At 33.3% G+C, this 23588-nt stretch overlaps 1 protein-coding gene across 3 annotated transcripts in view; it reads right to left on the bottom strand.

The window, feature by feature from the left end:
• Positions 1-23588, bottom strand: part of RBM46 (RNA binding motif protein 46) — a 45638-nt gene that overhangs the window by 1339 nt on the left and 20711 nt on the right. The window contains exons 5-6 of one of the 3 annotated variants that reach the window (XM_008574654.1): positions 7889-7948; positions 526-674 (exon numbers count right to left, since the gene is read on the bottom strand). The exons of the other annotated variants lie outside the window; for them this stretch is intronic. Of the exons in view, the coding sequence (XP_008572876.1) occupies positions 7893-7948 (56 nt within the window). The 3' untranslated portion in view covers positions 526-674; positions 7889-7892. Of the gene's footprint in view, positions 1-525; positions 675-7888; positions 7949-23588 lie in introns of those variants that run through there. 3 annotated transcript variants of the gene reach the window in all.

Here is a 23588-nt window from a genome sequence, read left to right as displayed (position 1 = left end):
CATATTTGCTTTCATTTTTTGAAACTGTATTAGCATCAAACCAGCAAAAACATTCACCCCTGGACTGCAGAAACATTTGGTATAAACTAATTGTCCAATATTTCATTATTTAAATGTAAATATAAACAGTTGCATAACTCAACACACCAATTTAACATTAGAGTCCTATTGGTACCATAAAACAGTAAAATGAATTATCTTTATAAAATAAACTTTGAGAAACCATTATCAACTTAGAGTATAGAAAAATATCCAAAAATTAAACTAAATTATTTTAAAAAAGAAATATTATTCCACAATAAACATTCATCTTATGTATCAATAATTTCCTGCCTTATTAATTGTAATATTTATAGATGTGTGTATATTAAAGACCAAATCTGTAAATCCTGTACTTTCCAAAAACTCAACTATGTTCTTTAGTGTAGAATAAACCAAGGATGTGACAATGCTGTAAAATGGTTATTTGTAGAAGTCATGGTGTTTTTAGGAATTAAAGAAAAGGAATTAGAGGAACTAATGCACAAGTTTTTTTTCTATAATATTGTCCTGGTGTTATAAATGAGGCCTAAAACATATGAGCATAAACTTTATGTTGTCATGGGACTTAATGTTTAGCCATCAGGAATGAGATCAACTGCAGGAGAATAAGCTCAAGCAACATCAGAAAGGACCTAGTTAAGGGAAAAAAAAATAAAAAAAAATAAAAATCAGTTAAATGTATGTTTAATTTCTAGCATTGTAAAACTCTAATTAGAATAATTTTATAATCTTTTTATTTTTATGATGTTACCATGAGATCTATAAAGCAGTTTGTTCCAGGAAGACATAAATACATTTAAACTATCCAGCTCAAAATATTTTCAGTATTTTGAAATTGGATGAGATATTACTTTGATACCGTCTGCTTTTCTAATAGCCAAAATAAGATGACTCCACGTATCATAGAATTTTTTTTCTTCTTTTCAAGGATTCATTTCACCTGAAGAGTTACAGTATTGACTATAAATTGAAACATTAGTGTTCCTATGTATGCCCAAATAATTGCTTTAAAAAAAGTTTTGATTCTTTCCTCCTGAAGATTATTATACAAACATAGTCAAGTTCTTATTAGTCATTTACCTATGATAAACCTAGCTCATTGCATTTTAACAATGTGGTCATCAACAACACAACTGAGAATGGCAGACTTCTGCAGGTAGGAAAATGTAGTTTTCAAAGAGAAGTCATTTTTGCTTAGAGTTTATACTCATTCAAGAGGTAACGCAGCCTAATAATGAAAAGCTGATACAAAAGGTATCTTCAGGGGAAGATTTCAAAAACAAGCTAGCCAAACAACTGGTTACTAGCATAATGCTTAGCATACCTGTATTTCTGGTAGTTTCCTACTATAACCCTTTAATTTAAATCTTTAATTTAAACATACACTTATTGACTGTTGTATTATTATATTTGTAAGGAGACTAAATTAAATGTACAATTAAAAGTTGATTCTGATGACTTCATTGATGGAGAGATGAAGATTTGATCAAGAGAAAAAAATTTCCAAATACAGTCATGTACTGCGTAACATTTTGGTCAATGACAGACCACATATACAATGGTGGTGAAAGCAACAAACCATACCATATAGCCTAGGTGTGTAGTAGGCTATACATACAGGTCTACGTAAGTTCAGTCTATGATGTTCACACAATAAAATTGCTGAAAGACACATTTCTCCCCATAGTTAAGCAATGCATGACTATACTACAAAAATTAGGAAACAAAAAGCTTCAGATGTTCATAGGATTTTATAAACATTTCAAAACTAAATTTTATTACTAAAATCACTGAGAATCTAAATATATACAGAAAAGCATCTGGTAATTAGAAATATTGTATATATTGAACTTAAGATAATAAATGAAATGTAAACTGAAAATACTTAACTAGTGGTATAAACCTAGAAGTAGAATCATGTTTTCCTTAGATCTAACATAATTTACATATCATAGAAAATAAAAAGGAGAAATTCTCATGAATATTTAGAAAATAATAAATAATTAAATGGGTTAAAATTTCTAGCATATACTTACTTGCCCACCCCTGGTTTTTCTTCCCAATGAACATCCTTAGCTCTTCAATCCCACTGTTTCTGCCTCAGATTGAGATCTGTACTCCCCTTTCCCCTTCTTAAGGAATGATACAGAGCCAATTTCAGAATTTAACTTTCATACTAAGTGTTATTCAACTGTTTTAACACTTTTAAAATTGAGGTACAATTTACATACAATAAAATGCATACATCCTATGTGTTCATTTCAATGAGTTTTGATAATTGTATAAATCCATGTAATCCACACCCAAAACAAAATTTAAAACATATCCAATCCAGAAATTTCCTGTGCCCTTTCCAGTCCACAGCCTTTCTGTTGGAGGCAACCACTTTCTGATTTCTATCACCATAGATTAGTTTGCCTGTTCTTAGACTTCAAATAATATACATCTTAAAGTATTTTTTGTCTAGCTTCTTTCAGTGTAATTTCTAAGATTCACTGACATTGTATATTTCAGTAGTTTGTTCCTTTTCATTGTTGGGTATTATTCCATTGCGTGAGTATACCACAATCTCTTTATTTACCTATTGATGAAGATTTGGATTGTGTTAAAGTTTTGACCATTATGAATAAAGCTGCTGTGAACATTCTTATATAGATCTTTTTGTGGATGTTATTTCATTTCCTTTGGGTAAATACCTGAGAAAGGGACTGCTGGGTCATAGGCAGACAGATACCCCTTAAGACTTTTCCAGTGTGACCATTTTATATTCTCACCTGTAAATATGAGACCCCCAGTTGCTCCACATCCTAACATTTGATATTCCCAGTATTTTTAATCACAGCTATTCCAGTGAATGTGAAATTGGATCTCGTGGTTTTAATTTTGACTTCCCTTATGACTAATAATGTGTTTACTGCCTATTTGTACATTTTTGGTAAAGTATCTGTTCAAGCCCTTTGCTCATTTTTACTGGATTTGTCTTATTGTTTTTATTAATAAAGTTTTTGATGAATCAAATTCTCTAATTCAAAATCACAAGCCAAGAATAGGTGGAGACCTTAGAAATCTGTAATTCAAATGGCCTCTTTCATCAATGAATGACGCAGACAAAAGATGGTTGATTAAGTGAATGATGCATACTTCCACAACTGAATGGAGAAAGAACAAGTTAAAAATTAGGCCTCCTGATTCCTAAGAAAATATTGTTTCTGCATGACCAAGCTTTTTCACTCTGGCAATCTTCTTCTCAAACAGGGTTGACAGAAAGTATCTCATGAGGTTATTATGGGCAGGGAACAGAAGTAAAGTAGATGGTACTGCTGTAAGCTACCTGGCTTTTGCTTGCACCTACCCATTCCTACACCTGCCATTTCAATTCATGCAGCTCTGTATTCCCTTGTTTTATATGCTAAACTTTTATGTAATGTATCATTTGAAGAAAAGGTCACTTGCAAAAAACCCAAAAAAACCCAAAAAAGTAAAAGAACTGCTCTAATATAATGGATCATTAGAGACAGCATTTTGATAAATTTTGCTACAATTTCATATCTATATCCTGAAGGAATACAAATATTTTCACAGAACAAATTTGATCTACATAAAGAATAGCAAATAGGCTTAACCTTAAGTGTCAATTTTAATCAAGCAGCAATGGTTAATAGAAACCCTGGGTTCAGAAAGATTGTGATGGTGTACCTGGAATGAGTAGGAAAGTAACTGTTGTGCCACATCTGACACAGAAGCAAGTGTAGAAACTGGCAGCATACATACCACATACTTGTCACTACTGTTTGTATAGTTAGTATAATTTAGTCTACTACCTTTTTCTGTCCAACACAGAGACAATCTGGTAATGAATACAACCAACTATGTTTCTCAGTGAAAATGTAACCATTTTATACTTAATGTAAATACCGATTTACTCATTTTGTTTCTTATTCTGTTTCCATCTTACATATCTTGACCAAACACCACTAATTCTCTCTAGCTGCTTTTCTGTCTTAAATAAAGATGGGAGAAACCCTTATTAGAAACTATAAAGTGAGTTTAGTGAAAATCTCTTCTAATATTAATTTTGGCTACGTTTTTCTTTTAGTTTGTTTCTGACCAGACACGCACTAATTTTCCATTAAGAAGTATATTCTTCATAATTGGCTTCTTTTTCTCCTTGTTATCTGTGAGTTCTACTACCACATCTACCCCCTCTTTGATGAATCTTTTTTTAGTGTGCAATTCAGTGGCTTTAATATATAAGTGTACTTCGAAAAGTCTGTGGAAAAATAAAATTAAAAGATAATAAAACTCTTTCCCTGAACTTTTTGGAGTACCCAAGTATTGACAAAGTTGTACAGCTAACACCACTAAGCAATTCCATCGTATTTTCATCATCCTAAATTGAAACTCCCTACCCATTAGCAGTCACTCCCCAATCCCTTTTCCCCCAGGCCCAGCAACCATTAATCTTTCTATTTTCACAGACTTGCATATTCTGAATTGTTCATACAAATGGAATAATAAAATTTATGTGATCTTTTGGAACTGGCTTCTTAGCATAATGTTTTCAGGACTCATGTATGTTGTAGCATGTCAGAAACTTATTCCTTTTTAAAGCTAAATAATATTCCATTACATGGCTACACCACATTTTGTTTACTGGTTGATAGATATTTGGTTTGTATACATATTTTGGCTGTTATGAATAATACTGCTAAGGAATAATGCATACAAGTTTTTGTATGGACACGTTTTCAATTCTCTTGAGTAAATATTTAGGAATGGAATTGCTGAATCATATGGTAACACTATGTTTAACTTTTGTAGAACTGAAAAACTGTTTTTCCAAGGTGGCTATATACCATTTTAAACTCCCATCAGCAATATATGAAAATGAGATACCTGATCTTCTGACCTACGAAATATATATTCCAGGCTTATAATACATATTTTAAGTACTTCTTTAGACTTCTGTGGATCTCTATTGAAATATTTGAAAAAATGTACTCATTTTACCACTTATTATTTCAATTTCTAACATTTGGTAACCATAATTGAAAACTGCTTGATAACTTTCTTTTAAAAAACACTGAATTTCATGTGCAAAAAACCTTAGTTTTACTATACATTCCCAGAACATAAATTATGAATGGGTTAAAACACAGATTAAAAAATAATCTGTATTGGAATATAAATAATATTCACCATTTATTATTTTGTACTTTCCATCCTAGTACAGAAAATCAAGAGCTAACTGATTAGCTCAGAGGAAGTATTTCTCAGAACTGCTAGTTTTAAGCAACATATAACATGAAATATTTTAAAATCATTAATTAGAAATTTTTGATACTTCTTTTTGGTTAGAACACATATATAAATTTCCTGACATTTTTGCCTCACTTTCCCTATTACAATCAAATTTTGAAACAAAAGGTATTTTTATCCTCTAAATTTCACTATTGGGCTACTGACAACAAAAGGCAAGAAGTAGACCTGAAGTTACCAATACTTTTTTTTAAGACTATGCCCACAGAGTAGCTTATTTATTTTTGTTTAGGAAAATTTTAAAGGAGGATTTGAATATGTTAATCTTAGTAAAGAATGTCTGGATAAGTAAGAAAGCTACTCTCTATTGCTGCTTCCTTATAAAGTTCTGGCTGGTTAGTTTTCTATTAATTTATTTTTACTAAAGTAATTAAATTTTTCAGATTCAGTTTTGCAGAAAAATTCATCTACTTTTGTTTTAACTCAAATACTTTCTCAATTTACAATACATTTTCCCAAAGAACTTTGAAAGAATGATTTGGGTTTTAAATTCTCACTGTGAAACTTTTATGGTGTATAAATAACACCATAAACACAAAAATATGTTGGATTTTGCAAATTTAAGAAATTACAGCTATTTCATTCTAAATTATCTAAAGATTACAGTTTAAACCTTCAAAAGCAAGGATTTTAAATTCTAGAAAACGTAAACTAATCTAGAGTATTTGCCTGGGAAAGAGGGTAGAAGGAAGAACAGTTTATAAAAGAGCATAAAGCAACTTTTGGGGGTGATGAAAATGTTTTTTGACTGTGGTGTGTTTCACAGATGTATACATAAATCAAAACGGACCAAATTATACACCTTAAATATGTACATTTTATTGTATTTTAGTTATACCTCAATAAAGTTATAAACACACACACAAAACCCAAGTGTTTCTTTGGGTTAGTTTCAGTGTTTTCCAAACTACATCCTGTACAATTCAAGTGCAAGAATCCTTCAAAACAAGAATCCCTTAGCCAAGTAATCTTGGAAAAAGTTTAGGAAAGATAGATTTAAAGGTTAAACAGTCTGCTACCTCAATTATTTATTATGCTAATATGCATTAGGAATTTCTAAGGGGAGTGTGTAGTACACAGTCTTTCCCAAACTTGTGTGACCTCAGGAACAGTTATTTCACTGAACAACTGTAAAAATCAGTTTGAGAAGAACTCTTAACAGGGTTAATACATAATGGGAAAACATTAAAAGCAAACAAAAAATCTTCAAATATGTTAAACACATCAATTACAAACTCAATACCTTCAGAGGCCAAGACTTAACACACAAATAAAAAAAGAGAACTCAAAGAGGACCAAATGTAAAACAATAAGTGCTTATTTGTACTGAAATTAAGCTACTTGCTTTCCTTTCAAAAAACTAAGGAGACCAAACAAACCATACCTAGAGCTTCGACTTTGCTACCTTTGTATTAAGGATAATTGTGTCAAAGTCTTCTAAATGCTAATTTCTAATGCATTTGTCAAGAGAGTACTGAAACAGCAAATCTCTGAGAGGAAAAATCATGATTAGAGCTGCAGTAATCTACGCTTCAATATAGGTCAAAAATTATAGCTTACCAGATTAATTATCTGGGCAAAAGTGAAGAAAAGATAAAAGCCTTAGAAAAGACAGCAACTCTTCTAGTTTCAACTTCTATCAGTAAAATCAGTCCTTATAATTCAAAATGCAAACTATAAGCAATTTTAAGGAAGATAGTTCTGAATTAGCATCACATATTTGAATTTTTATGCTAAGATTAAAATCCACAATTTTATAAGCCTCAATTATAATACACATATTTCTCCTTGTATCTGAAGTATACATTATATTAATAATAACAGCTAATGTTTACTAAGTGCTTACTAAGTCCCCAAAATAACCATACAAGATCAGTACAACTGTATCTTTATAATAGCCTTATAAGTGTTTTCATTATCCTCTTTGATAATAAGGAAACTGAGGCATAAAAAGTAACTTACTCAAGGACATAGAACTAGTACATAGATCGCTTTCCAGGAACCATAACATTCTTTTTGCCTCTACATGTAAAAAGGAGTTTGGATAATAATAATCTTTACTCAAATCATAAACTGCCTTTAACTTCCTACTAAAGCTTATCTTTCTCAGTAAAAAAAAAAATGGTGATTCCTACTAAACATAACTTTTATTCTAAATTGTTCTGATAAGATTTTGGTTTAATAAGGTTGAAAAAATTAGAGTACCATTTTTAAATATGACTGAGAAATACTGAATAGTCTACATATAATACACTCACTCCAACTCTATCTAACTAATAATACTATCTGCCATCTTGGTGATTCAATGTACCATGTTAAAAGTTTTGAGAAGACCTGAAATACAGAAACCAGTTTAACTTTTTAAAATTTTTGCTTAATGAATCTATAATTAACAAAGATAATCAAAATACTTACATGGTTTCAATAGGCAATTTTAAACATTTCTTCTTACCGACATAAGAATAACATAACTAGCTTTGTGAAAACTAAATATATCACTTAATATTCCCAAGAGACTTTTTCTTACCTCTTTATTTTCTCCAAATTCTTCTACAAAGGTCCAGGCTGAAGAGATTGTGTTCCCTGTCTGTAGGCAGTGAAGACAGAAAAGAATTGAGTCTTTAGATTGACGTTATCCCTATGTTGGAAAAGCATGGAATCCTTGATAACTTCAGTTAAAAACCTTTTGATCAGTAAACAGGAAAATAAATTTAGGGAAAAAGAAACATGGCAAATAGCTATTTCTGAAGTTCTGCAAAGATGAATAAAGAGAACAACAGTATTTTGCTATTTCAATGAAAATTAGTTAATATATTATCAGAAAATAGCATATTTACCTTACTAAACAAATTAAGTCCTTATTAGTTGGTCTTTCCAAAAAGTACTACCCTACTAAGACAAAGAAAATATTTTAAAAATAAATGAGATGACCCAATTTCTGATAAGCAGAGAGCCAAAGAATCTAAGAAAATTTGGAAAATATAAATATTGTATAAGGTGTAGTTAATTTATATATGAAACACCATTTTCTTCCTGTCTTAAAAAAGAGATAGATGGCCAAAATAATACTAAACTGAAAAAATATTTTGCTTGCTAACAGCTAAACTTTATCTACTTGAAACCTAATTTAATCATATATGGTAGAACTGTGGGCATCCATCCATTTTAGTAGTTATCTTTTTATACACCTTAAAGCTTTCTGTTAAGGATGTATGAGCTCTATGCTAAGAAATTTCATAAAAGTATGAACAAATAAAAAATATTTGATGATGCAAAGAAAACTGTAGATATTTAAATAACCGTTAATCTGAAGATTACAACTCAGCAGAAAACAATAGTCAAATATCTTCTGCTTTACACAATGAAATAAGTAACATTAATCAACCCTCCCAGTGAGAACTAGAAAATAGAGAAAATTATAAAAAACTAAAACATCTTTCTGAAAGCATTGAGAACAACCAAAAACAGAGACAAACTATGGGGCTATGACCTTAGACAAGAAGAAAACAAAGGTACATCAGACAAGAGGTACATTTCCCTAAAAGGGCTGGCCACTTCCCAAGAGGGAGATGAGAGGTGAGGCAAAGCAAGGTGACAAGAGACATACAATTTTCTGAGGCTAAGAGGACAAAAACTAGAGCTGAGGAACTACTGATGAGGCATGACTGGAATCCTGAGTAAAACCGAACCAGAAGTAGACCAACTTTAACAGACTAAATTCAACTTCAAATCTTCTCAATCCCTGCCTGGATTAAGGCAATCTACGATTGCCAGTCCTTTGGCCACCTTTGTGAAGCCAAAATAAATCTTCTCTGAGTAAAGATAACATCATGCTAACCTTCAATTTATCTTTACAATTCTTCATATATGATATCTGAAATCCAATCAAAAATAGCCAGTCATACAAGGAGATAAAACAATATCACTTAATGCCAACAGAAAGAGCAGTCAACAGTAACAGATCTAAAGGGTATTTAGATAATTAAAACAACTATGTCTAATATGCTCAAGGAAATAAAAGATCAAGAAAATGGAAACCATAAAAAAAGAGTCAAATGGAAGTCTAGAACTGAAAAACCCAAATGAATGGTTTTAGCAGCATGTTAGACACAGATGAAAAAAAGAATTCATGAACCAGAAGACAAATAAGAAGAAAATATAAAACCGAACATACCAAAGGATAGAAAATACAGGACTATGATCAATATATGAGATACAATAAAAGAGGTCTAACATATGTGTAAATGGAATAACAAAGAAAGGAGAGGGAAAATGGGAGAAGAGCAATATCTGAAGATAGAATAACTTAGAACTTTAAAAAATAAACGGAAAACATTGATCCACTGATTTTAGAATTGGTGAAAGTCCCAAGAGAGATAAAACCTAGGAAGACCACACATGGCATTCACCACAGTCAGAATGCCTATTATCAAAAAGACAGAGAATAACAAATGCTAGTGAGGATGGGATGCAGAGAAAGGGGAACTCTCCTACACTGTTTGTGGGACTGTAAATTGGTGCAGGCATTATGGAAAACAGTATGGAGGTTCCTCAAACAACTACAGATAGAACTGCCATATGATCCAGCAATCCCACTGCTGGGTATATACCCAAAGGAATGGAAATCATCATGTCAAAGGGATACCTGCACTTCCATGTTTATCATAGCTTTATAAAAAGTTGGAGCCAACCTAAATGTCCATCGTTGGATGCCTGGATAAGGAAAATGTGCTAAATTTACACAATGGAATAATACCCTGCTATAAAAAAAAATGAAAGACTGCCATTTGCAGCAACATGGATGAACTTAGAGAAAATTAAACATAATAAACATAACAAGCCAGGCACAGAAAGAGAAATACTATGCCCTCACTCATAAGTGGGAGCTAAAACATAAACAAATAAATAAAAGAAAGAAATAAAAGAAAGATGCAGTAATCACAATAATACATTTAACTTTCAAAAGGAGACAACAGAACTGAGATTACCAGTGGTGGGAAAGGGAGAGTGGTAGGGGGAATAAGGGAAAACTTGGCAAAGGGCCACAAAATTGATTACATTGTGTAATGTTCAGTATACTGATTATCGTAATTTGAGCATCACATATCACACACAGGTATTGACATTCAACTCTGTACCCCACAGATATGTACAGTCAACTATGTTAAATAAAAAAAATTTTTTTTTAAACCAAAAACCAATATATAGGGGAAAAAAATAAAAGTAGCTTTGGGGTAGAAGAATGACAACACAGTTCACAGTTCAAAGGAGTAACAGCTGACTTCTCAACAGAAACAAAGAAAGCCAGAGGACAGTGAAATTACAACTTCAAAGGGTTAAAGGAAAATAACTGCTAACCTAGCAAAACTAACATTTAAAATGGCAGGTAAATTAAAGATACCTTCAGACAAACAAAAAGTGAGGTAATTTGTCATGAACATATTCAAACAAAAGGAAATATGAATAAGTGTTCTTTAGACAGAAAAAAAATTCTAGTGGGAGCTTAGAGATGTAGGAGGAAATGAAGGGCAAAGAAAATGATAAATGTGTAATTGAATATAAATGTACATTAAGTCTGAAAACTACTATCATTAGGTATTGCGGGGTTTAAAATATGTAAGGTTTAAAAGATGTAGAAATATCCATGATATCACATAAAATAGAAGAAGAAAGAAAAGGAGTTAAAACATATGAAGGTCCTTGCATTGTCTGGTATGTGATAAGAGTACTAATTAATAATTAACATCAGACTTCAGTAAGTTATGAATGCATACTGGAGTCTATAGGGTAATCACTAAAAGAACGGTAGAGGCTATACGACTAATCCGACTAAAGAAAAGGAAAAAAGGCAAAAGAAACAACCTACCCAAAAAAAGGCAAGAAATGAGGAAAGTGAAATAGAACAGGCAGAAAAAATAGAAAGCAAATGGCAAGATGAGAGACTCAATCCCAAGCATATCAGTTAAGTACATTAAATGCATGTTGACCAACCAAACATTCCAAAGACAGACTTAGAACAACAACAAAAAATCCAACAACAACAAAAAAAAAGCCCTAACTATATATTGGGCTCATAGTAAGGCTAAGAAATAGAGAAACTTAAAAGTAAAATGGTGGACAAATACGTAATATACAAACTCTAACCAAAAGAAAGCTTATATTAGTTTATGTTACTGTCACAGAAGGTAGACTTTAAGAACACACTGCAGAGATAGAATGAAACAGAATAATGATAGAAGGTTCGCTTCACCAAAAAAATACAACAATTCAAAATTTCTATGCATGTAATACACAACCTCAAAATATATAAAGCAAAAATTGACAGAACTAAAAGAACAGATAAGATAAATCTATAATCCTAATGGGTGATTTTCATGACCCTCTCACAGTAAATCATAGAACAAGCAGAAAAAAAATCACGAGATATACAGAAATTTTAAAAATATGATTAACAAATTTGACCTAATTGATATATATGAGGACACTTCAATAATTCATAGAAAAGATTCATATTACTTTTAATTATATTTTTCCACAAACTTTTTGAACTACCCTCATGTAATTATTATGGGTTGAATTGTATACCCCAAAAAGATATACTGAAGTCTAAACCCCTAGTATGTCAGAATATGACCTTATTTGGAAGTACAGTCATTACAGATGTAAATAATTAAGACAAAGTCATAATGGACTAGAATGAACCCTTAATCTAATGTGACTGGTATCCTCATAAGAGTAGAGAGATAAAAAGAACACCGTGTAAAAACACAAACACACAGGGAAAAGACAGCCATGTTATGATGGAGGCAGAGATTGGAGTGACACACCTACAAGCCAGGAAACTCTAAGCATTACTGGCAAATACTAGAAGCTTCAAAAGGCAAAGAAGGATTCTTGCCTACAGGCTTAAGAGGGAACCTTGATTTCTGACTTCTAGCCTCCAGAACATAGATGAATAAATTTCTGTTGTTTAAGCCATCCAGTTTGTGGCATTTTGCCACAACAGCCCTAGGAAACTAATAAATTGCAAATAATAACTGCAAACACATTTTTTTTAAGTAGGCATGGGATATTTTTTAATTGAGTCATTAAAAAACAAAGAACTGAAATAATACAGAACATACTTTCTGATGATAGTACAATGAATAACAAATATGAAAATATCTGTATGTTTAGAAACGAATACTAACAGGTTAAAAAGAAATCAAAACAGAAAATAGAAAATATTTTGAAACAAATTATGTTAAAAATAAAACACATCAAAATGTATGGGGTGAGATATAACCATACTTAAGAAGGAATGTGTAGCCTTAAAATTCATGTCTTATAATAAAAGGCAGAAAATTAAATTCAGATGGCTTCTTAAATGATAGTGCGCATATTCAGAAAAGATATCACACCAATCTTATACAAACTCTTCCAGAGAACAGTAAAAGAAAAAATTTCCCAGCTCATTTTATGACGAAAAGTATGGGCCAATTTCACTAATGAACACAGATGTAAAAATCCTAAGGAAAATATCAAAACAAAAATTTAGCAATATACAAAAAGGATAATGCACAATGACCAAATTGAGCTTATTTCAGAAATGCAAAGGTTGAAGTAACATTCAAATATTAATCAATGTAATTTGCCACATTAAAAGAATAAAAAGACAAAAATTATTAATTTTCTAAATAGATGCAGAAAAGTATTTGATAAACTGTATCATCCATTCATGTTTTTAAAAAAAATTCTTAGCAAAGTAGGAATAGAAGGGAGTATCTTTAGGTGATAAAGGGCTTCTGTGATAAAAGCTATAGCAAACATCATATCGTAATAGAGAAATACTGAAAGTTTACAAGGATCCCTTCTGTCATCATTTGTATTCACTGCTGGACAAGCAGTCCTAGCCAATGCAATAAGGCAAGAGGAAAAAGTATAAGGATGGAAAGGAAGAAAAAGCTCATATATGCAGTTGACATGATTGTATACACAGAAAAATTAAAGTACTGTAGAATCAAACTATTAGAATCAAATAAGTAGTTTTATCCACTATATTAAAAATAAATCATATTTACATAAAACAGAAACAATTAGAAATCAAAATTAAAAGGAGGCACCTTTTACAATGGTGTTGAAAAACATTAAACACCTATGAATAAATCTAATGAAAGATGTAGGAGATATTTACACAGTAAACTACTGAATACTTGAGAGAAATGAAAGAAACGCTACATGAAGAGATATATCATGTTCACTGATCAGAAAGCCCAATACTATAAAAATGTTATTAGTTCCCAAATTGATTTACAGATTCAAGTCCAACAAAAATCCTGTAGGATTTTCTTTTTGATTTAAATTTGCAAGCTGATTCTAAAAAACTCATATGGAAATGCAAGGGTTGAGAAAAGCCAAGATAATTGTGAGATAGAAAAAAAATGTGGAAAGATATCTTCTATCAAATATCAAGACTTTTCTTAAAGTTATATAATTAAAACAATGTGGTATTGGTGTAAGGACAAACAGATCAATGGAATAGAATAGAAAATCCAGAATAATACATGTATGTACATAAGAAAGTACTTCAAAAAGTTCCTAGAAAGATTTGTATTATCTTTTAATTCTATTTTTCCACGAACTTTTTGAAGTACCCCTACATGTGTATATAGGTTTGTGTGTGTGTATACACACATACCTGATTTGTGCTAAGGTGGCACTGCAGAGCCATGGGAAAATAGCAGTCTTCAATAAATGGTGCTGGGTAAGTGAATCCATACTGGGGTGAAAAAAGGGACTTTGATGTTTACTTCACACCTTCACTAAATTTAGAAGACTTAAAAAAAATTAGTTTCCAAAAGATAATACAGAAAGAGTATTTCATGACCTTGAGGCAAGTAAAGATTTCTTAAGCAGGACAAAAATGTCATTAACTTTAAAGATTGATAAATCATATCAAAATTGGGAACTTCTGTTTTTTCAAAACATACCATGAAGAGAGTAAAAAGGTTAAGTTACATAGTGGAAGAAGTTACTTGCAAAATACATATCCAAAAAATGGCTTGTATATTAAGCAATTAAGAAACAAAAACAGACAAGTCAATAGAGTAATAGGACAGAAGACTTAAACAAGAAAGATACTTCATCAAGAAGACAGCCTAATACTCTATAATACTATTGAAAGATTCTCAATATATCATTAGTAAACAGTGACATGAAAGAATGAAATTCTGCCATTTGCAGCAACAAGATGAGCCTGGAGAAAATTATCCTGAGTAAAACAACCCAGGTACAGAAAGAGAAATACCACATGTTCTCACTCATAACTGGCAGCTGAATCCATAAATAAATAAATGAACAATAAAGAAAGAGAGAAAGAAAGAAAAGCAATCACTGTAATACGTTGAACTTTTAGAAAACTAGAGGTGGGAAAGGGAAGCGGAGGAGAGGGTGGGGACTAATGAGGAATTGGTAAACAGACACAAAGAATGACTGTGTATTGTAATGATGAATAAGCTAACTATCCTGATCTAACCACCACACGTTCTACACAATTATTGAAAATCAACGTTGTACCCCATGTGTATGTATATTAATAAAAAAAGTAAATTATAATCTCAATGAGACAGCAATATATACTAACCAGAATATTCAAAATTAAAAAGACTGATACCTAAGTGCTGGCAAGAATGTGGAACTACTGAAACTCCCATACACTGCTAGTAAAGTGTAAATTTGTGTAATCACTTTGGAAAATTGTTTGGCACTATCTACTAAAGTTTTAAAAATATGACCCATAACTTTCACTCCAACAGGTTTGACAGAAATGGATGTGAATAACCAAGATAACTATGTACAAGAATCTTCACAGCATCATTATTCCAACAGCCCCAAACTGAAAGCACCTCATATTTCCATCAGTAACAGAAACAGCAAATAAATTATATTCTTTCAATGGAACACTTGCATTGATGAGAGCAAATAAACAGTATTGCTACAGGAAAGCAGATGTATCAATCTCACAAACATAATATCGAAACAAGTCAGATAAGAATATATGTCACATAAGTTTCAAAAAAGCATAGAATTATTAAGTCAGAGGGCGGATTCCTTTGGAAAGGAGGAAAGGTAATATCTAGAAGGAATACAAGAGAGCGTTGTAGAGCGTTGTGGAGAGCTGATATTTTGCCTTCACCTAGGTGGTGGGTTATAGATGTGGTCCCTTTTGGCAATTCAACTGAGCTTACACTCATGATTTGTGTACTTTTCTATTTGTATGTAGTGCTATATCTTAAGTAGAAGAAAAAAAAAGAAAAATATAACACCTGCCAGTGAAATACATATAGAAGTTGATAATGTATAATTATCACAAAATATAAAATCACTAATCATAATGAAGTTACTATCAGATTGGAACATATAAAATAAAAATGATTCAGACTAGAAACTATAGTGGTGGGCCACCCCGGTGGCGCACTGCTACAGTGCGCCGCTTGGGAAGCGCGGCGGCACTCCCGCCGAGGGTTCGGATCCCACATACAGACCGGTTCCCGCTCACTGGCTGAGCGAGGCGCGGGAGCAACACCGAGGGTTGCAATCCCGTTGCTGGTCCTGGTCCGGTACGGGGGCGACACTGAGGGTTGCGATCCGTTGCCGGACACGGAAAAAAGACAAAAAGGAAAAAAAAAAAAAAGAAACTATAGTGGAGATTTTCAGGAGAGATGCTAAACGAAAATACCATTAAACATAGAACATGTCTTCTTTTCATAAATGCCTATGCTACCTACCACCTGGAGTTTTAGAATTAGTATTTCTGTTAATCTGTAATTTGAATGAAATCAAGTTTAACAGTAAAAATGCTGGGATTTAAATTATTAATCTATAACAAATTTTGGTTAACATATAGAAGAAATGGTGATAATTCTCAGAACAAAAGCAAAAACTATCAGCAGAGTCTCAACTTAGCGTCAAACACACGGTGCTTCAGCCCAATTTAATTGCCATTTTATTGGCGTCATTCCTTTAAAAAAAAAAATGCACCAATTGTTAATAAATATATCCTGAGAAATTATCCCAAAAGGGATTAATCAGTAATCAAGATAATAAGAAAGAGACTAAGGAAAAGAAAAGGCATGTCAAAAAGGCAAGAATACGAATAGGATAAATATATACAAATGGCGAACAAACATATGAAAAAATGCTCAATAAGGGGCCGGCCCGGTGGCGCATTGCTATAGTGCGCCGCTTGGGAAGCGTGGCGGCGCTCCCGCCGAGGGTTCGTATCCCACATACAGACCGGTTCCCGCTCACTGGCTGAGCGAGGCGCGGGGACAGCGCTGAGGGTTGCGATCCCGTTGCCGGTCCCTGTCCAGTACGGGGGCAACACTGAGGGTTGCGATCCGTTGCCGGACACGGAAAAAGACAAAAAGAAAAAGAAAAAATGCTCATTATCACTCAGCATCCGGGAAATGCAAATCAGAAGTACACTGAGATACCATCTCACCCCAGTTAGGATGGCTAACAAAAAAAAAAAAAAAAAAAAAAAAAAAAAAAAAATCACAGACAAAATCTTTACCTGATTTCTGTAAAATGGGAATCATAAAATGTATTACTTTTTATTTTCTGTTATGTAGGAATAAGAGCCAAAAGAATGATAAGCTAGGTAAAAATCTCATAAGGACTGTAATTTTTATCAATTTCAATAAGATGTGACATTTTAGATATATGACTTGTTCTCTAAAACAATGATGGAAGTTTGAAAAGTCACTTAAAACTAGTTGTACAAGCATATTCTATATCTTTGAAGATTTTATTGGTCTTTAGTTTGAGGAAAAATTCCATATGAATTTTAAAGTAACTGGTATGAAAGAAAAAAAATTGTTCAGATACTCAGATATGTCATACTTCTTTTGAAGACAGAAAATAACTGAATGCACAGGATTTCAGTGCATTCTAAATAAGCCTGCTATATTAGCATCCTGAATTATCGGGGTTTTTTCACCTTTAGGAAACTGAACAAAAGGAACACCACCATCTTTTCAGTCTATACCTGTGTAGAAGAATAAAGAATACAATGCTAGTATAAAATAAGATTAGAAATAACATATAATAATCTATTGCCAATTATTTCCTATTTGTGAAACCTTAATCAAACGTTATAAATGACACTAGATATAAGTGTGGATTAGGTAATGAACTTAAGAAGAAATTATAAAATTGTATATAACATGATCCATTATATTCTATACTACATTTTGTTGATATATATAAAAATATAAAGGTTTTTACATAGGGTTTAAAAATAACTACTACAACCTTAATCTAATCTTCCATGATACAGATTCATATGTATATATGCATTACATATATAATACACATATCCAATATAAAATAATCCATATGCCTCATTCTCTATTTTAAGAGTTTCTATTTTGAAACACCTATTTCATGAGCATTTTTTAAACTATACACTGATAATTTCATATCTCATCCTGTTAGCCACCATTCATAATTTAATTGTTCCTTTGTCTGTCTGCCAACTCCATATCTCAGGTATTTCTTTTCCAATCCTTCTTTCTGCCGAAAGCATAGCCAAAATTTTTCTTTACTCTGACTCTATCTTTTAACCTTATAGCATGTAGATCACTTTAAATCATTTGAAAAGCACTACATGCTGAGTATGTACTAAAAGGGGAGAGAGTTCTCACCTAAATAATGCAGTGCATAACAACAACAATAGACCATACATGTACAAAGTCCCCTCGCTTAACAAAATCTTGATGGATCAAAAATCTTATAATAGTAAATAACAAGTAATATAAAAATTACTAAGTTGTTGAATGACACTATAAAGAACAAGTCATTTTGGGTTACTATGTCCAAGAAAAGCTTAATACAAGAGATAGGCAGATGAAGGTAAGCAGAATATTCCAAGCAGAGTGAGCAGCAAGCACTAACATCTAGAACTACCAATAAGCATGGCAAGTTCAGATAAAGCAGGAGGTACACGGTTAGGTAAAGCGGGGCCAAACAGTACAGCATTCTGAACAGGAGAATGCGGAGTTCAAAGTACTTGATTGTACTACAACAGCAAGCCATTGTAAGTTCCTGAGCAAGAAAATAATAATGAAAAGGTATAAACATATTTGGACTGATAAACTATATGGCTGATCTATGTATTGAGCAATGTTCTGAACATAATCAGAGAGTAAAAATGAAAACACCAAGCAACAGAGGACCAAGAAATAGGTTAAAAAAAAAAAACTACCTCTTTGAAATTTTACCTAGCATCTGGAAAGGGGAAAAATACCTATCACCTGCCACCTTGATACATATGCCATTGGTTGGCAATTCTTACCCTAAACTTAAAAATCCCAAAGCCATCTAGTAAACAAGATACGTTCACAAGATCTTTGTAATAAATAAGAATGACTCATTTAGGATTCAGCCAGATGTCCCAGGCCCACCCTTGAGTAGCCTGGTATATGGGTTTGCAGGACTGGTAAAGCCAAAATTGCCTCTGAAATGGGGTAAAGTATGAACCAAAAAACCCATCTCATTTTATTTTCATTTTTAAAAGAATAACTTGCCAATAATATTCCACAAGTCCACAGTCTGTTATCAACCGTTTAAACATTTGACAAAGGCCAGTTTCTCCTTGGAATCATGTGCAATTACAAAGAATAGCAGTTAAGAGCACAGCCTCTTACCTAACTTGGATCTTAGATAAACTGTTTAACCCACTGAAACCTGTTTCTTCATTTGTTTAAAAAAAAGTGAAGAAGGGCCGGCCCGGTGGCGCACTGCGCTAGTGCGCCGCTTGGGAAGCGTGGCTGCGCTCCCGCCGAGGGTTCGGATCCCACATACAGACCGGTTCCCGCTCACTGGCTGAGCGAGGCGCGGGGGCAACACCGAGGGTTGTGATCCCGTTGCCGGACATGGAAAAAGACAAAAAAAAAAAAAAGTGAAGAAGTGTCAGCATTAAAATATTTACCTCAAAGAATTGTGAGAATAATGTATAAAGGCATTTAGCATGACACATAACATACTGTAAGTGCTCAAAGAATCTTTATTATTACTATTAATATTTTCTATTACATATGATTGGAAACTGGCATCTTGGATTTGTTTGTTTTCTTGAATAAGTATTGAATAATTATTATTCAATAATTACATGGCACTTAATATATAAAATGCACTGTTCTGGGCCCTTTATAATTTTAACTCATTTAATACATATAATACATGTGCACTACGAGATAAAGTTATCATAATTCCCATTTTACAGATGAGGAAACAGAAGTATAGTGAAGTTAAGTAACTTTTCCAAGTAATGAATGGAATGTGAACACCAGAAATCTGGCTCCATATGTTATGTTCATTTATTCTATATTGCCTACATGCTATACACTAAATTTAAAGTACTGAATTTCCTTTTCGCTGAAATTCTTCCTCAAATGTAATGTACTATTTCTTGACCCTCTCATGCCAGATTAGGTCAGGTCATCCAATCGTATATTCTCATAATAACCTGTACTTCTTCAGAGCGTTTATCGGAAATGAAACTCAATAGCAGTGCCCCTCAATACAATGTAAGCAACTGTGTCTGATTCATTACAGTGATCCTCAGGACTTTACACAAGACACAGTATTCAATAAGTATTTGTTCAACAAACATATTTTAATAAGGATTAACAACCAGCCAGCTGCCAGTTAATAAACTGAAGAAGAATAGAAAGCCTAAAGTAATGAACAATAATACAGAAAAGGGATATTCATATGAGAATAAGGATGCCCAAATCAAACTTTCTTTTTTTTTTTTCCTTTTTGTCTTTTTTCGTGTCTGGCAACGGATCGCAACCCTCAGTGTCGCGCCCGTACCGGACCGGGACTGGCAACGGAATCGCAACCCTCGGTGCTGCGCCCGCACCTCGCTCAGCCAGTGAGCGGGAACCAGTCTGTATGTGGGATCCAAACCCTCGTCGGGAGCGCCACCGCGCTCCCAAGCGGCGCACTGTAGCAGTGCGCCACCGGGCCGGCCCTCAAACTTTCTTAAAACACAGCTTGCAAAGGGCAAATTTTTCAGAGGGTGTCAAAAATAGCAAGGCCACTATTACTCCAAGTGGTGTTAGGGATGATAATTCTAAGTTATAATAGTCTAGTAAAAACTCTTGCTTTTCACCGTACATTTAAAAATACATAAAAAGATTTAAAATAAGTGTTAAAAAATTAAAGGTTTGTTTTTTTTTTTTTTTAACTAAGGGATACAGAATTTTTTGTAGTTTATTAACAGTTTAGATGGTCCTGGGTCATACTAAGTCATAATCCACCTACTAAAAACTTTCCTCTATTAGACTTTGCTTCACTTCCTGGAGCTTCAAAGATTAATATTAAAGTATTTTTTTCCATGTGCCAGCTCTTCAAACATCTGAAGATGGCAATCACATCCTCCCTGTAAATATTAATATTTAGACTAAACAGCCCCAAATATTTCAGTTGTTCACTGTCTCATTTCATACTATAAAGTTTCCAGGCCCTCTCCAGTTGTCAAGGTTTAATTAAACTGTGGTGCACAAAAGAAACAAAACATCCCAGATATAGTCTGAGCAGAATAAAATTATTTGGTCTGGATACCACATAACTTTCCTATTTTGCCTTGAATTATATTAATGACTCATTCTGGTTCTGACAAAATAATACAAAAGTCTTACTCTTGGCTGACTGACTTTCATCATTTTTTGCCAGCTTATTTATTTAATAATAAAAATATACAAACAGGAGAAGGTATACAGATGTACAGATTACATAACTTAAAAAATAAGACAGGTATACACCACCAAGGTTTAGAAACAGAAAACTATCAATACTTAGAAATCCCTTTGGCAACCTTTCCAATTTCTCCCTCTGACCCTAAATCATGATGCTAATTTTTAAGTGTTAACCATTCCCTTGCTTTTCTTTATCATTTTACCATCTATTCATATATTCCTGAACAATATATTGTTTACTTTTGCTTGGTTCTACTTTCCTAATCATAATTCCCATTGCCATAATTCCTTCCATTTGAAAACTGCATCCTTTTGTAATTTACATATTTTTAATAAGGCACCTCAAATCTTTTGTGGAATGAGGCATTACCAGTAAAAGGATAGACAAAAGACAGAGGGCAGATTTCTATTCTACTTAGGTCAGCACAGTGAATCAATATGAAACAATGCTATCTCTCCCTAATAAGAAACTGAGCTGAGGGGAAATTGAACATCCTTCCATTTTTCCCTAAGTTGGGTTTTTTAATAGGGCTTTTGAATTTGTGTAAATTTCCTGAACTGATAATGCCATATATTTGAAGAGCATCCCAGGATAAATAAATAAATACATATAATTAAATAAGTAAGCCAATTACATTTGGGTTATTTATCTTCAATTTATTCATGCCTCATATCTAAATATAAATATTTGAGTTGACTACAGAAATTTTTATCATGGAAAGCTGATAAAATAAAAATCACTATTAAACAAAAATTCATATAGAATCTTAAAGCTATGAAATAATTCCCCAATTTTCCAATTCAAATGAATTCAACTCAACTCAATTCAGTTCAGGATCAACACCAAGCTATATTCTGAGGCCTCAAAGGATTAATGAAAAGCCTGTCCATCCCTCCCCAAGCCACGTTAGCAAATGTAGCAACTCCTTCCTTGTCGCATAAACCACGATAAAAAAAATTTTTTTTAAGAAAATAAAAATGTAAAGATTTTTAAAAATCAAGAGAAGCAAGTTTTTTAAATTGCTGACACACAAATGTAAAGTATAGAAGTGTCAGATATCTACCTACTATTTCAATAAAAGAACTTAAAAATCTTGAGTCTACTAAGTCGGTCATAGGGGAAAAAATGAAGAAATAAGGAAAATCATGACTATATTATATTTGTATATCCCCTCAGAATCTAAGTGAGTGTTTTGCATAGTGTTAAGTAATCATATTTTTGCTTAATATCTCTTCTTTACCTCTAATTCATAAGTGAAAAGAAATAATTTTCCAATGTTTTGATAGCCTCACAATTTTTATCCTTGATATATCTAAATTTCATACCAAGGAATCCCTTAAGAGATTCTTAATTTCTCAAGGAACACATGTAGACATATAATATACACATGTGAAATTTCTTTAAATTAATAAACATTTTCCTGTTTGAATTTTTTTTTTTTTTTTTGCTTTTGATAAAACCTATAACCTTATAGTGAAGAATACAATTATTTTAAAAATTTTTATTAAATCAAAATTGATTATACATATTTTGGGGGTTCAACATTGAGATATGCTGATCAAATCAATATTACTAGCATATATACGGTTACAAATTGTAATTATTCTTTATGCCCCTTGTCCAATCTCTCCCCATCCCCCTCTCCCTCACCCCTCCCTCTAATTACCCTAGATTTCTTCTCTCCTTCTGAAAGAATAATGGTTACTCTGTTAATTTGTTGCCTAGAAGATCTGTCCAACACTGAGAGGTGTGATCAGTTCCCCAAATATTATAATAAAGCAGATGCTTCTTCTGTCACTCTGAAATGGGCTTTTTGGAGAGAGACATCCTCTTCTTTATCTCTGCTGGTGACTCTCCCTGTGTCAATGCACTCCAGTGGCTGGCGGACCATTTGCATGGTACTTGTGGCATCTAGCTGCTTTCGCTACAGCCATGGTTATTGTGGTGGCTGTGGTGGGCCACCCACATGGAGGTGATGTTTTTGGCATGCTCCTTGGTGCTGGTAGTGTGCCTAGTTATGGAGAGTGTCTGATCGCCAGATCCATGCCTCAGGACCCTGGTAAGGCCCCAAAGTGTTGGTGTGGTGTGCCTGGTTGTGGGAGGGGATTCCAGTCCCCTTCTCCATGCCTTGGGTCCCCCTGCAGGCCCCGTGGTGCTGGTGCGGTGAACCTGCTTGAGGGAGGGAGGTCCAGTCCCAAGGCACTGGCGCAGTGTGCCTGGTTGTGGGAGGGGGGTCCGGTCCCTGGCTGCTAGCCCCAGGCCCCTGCGTGGGCCCCAAGGTATTAGTGGTGTGCCTAGATATGGGAGTGGAGTCTGGTCTCTGGCTCCAAGCCTCGGGTTCCTGGGAGGGCCCCAAGGCATTGGTGGTATGCCTGGGCCGGAACTAATTTTTTGTCCTTTGCTTACTTCTAACTCGGGGGAACTTCCTGTGGGGACCAGTACTTGAGCTCTGTGGTTGAGCTAGATTGCTGCTTTCCTGC

The sequence above is a fragment of the Galeopterus variegatus genome, unplaced genomic scaffold (assembly GCF_000696425.1).
Source record: "Galeopterus variegatus unplaced genomic scaffold, G_variegatus-3.0.2 Scaffold1079, whole genome shotgun sequence".
Lineage (NCBI taxonomy): Eukaryota > Metazoa > Chordata > Mammalia > Dermoptera > Cynocephalidae > Galeopterus > Galeopterus variegatus.
The sequence above is the reverse complement of the archived record's forward strand: the minus strand, read 5'-3'. Positions and strand labels throughout refer to the sequence as shown.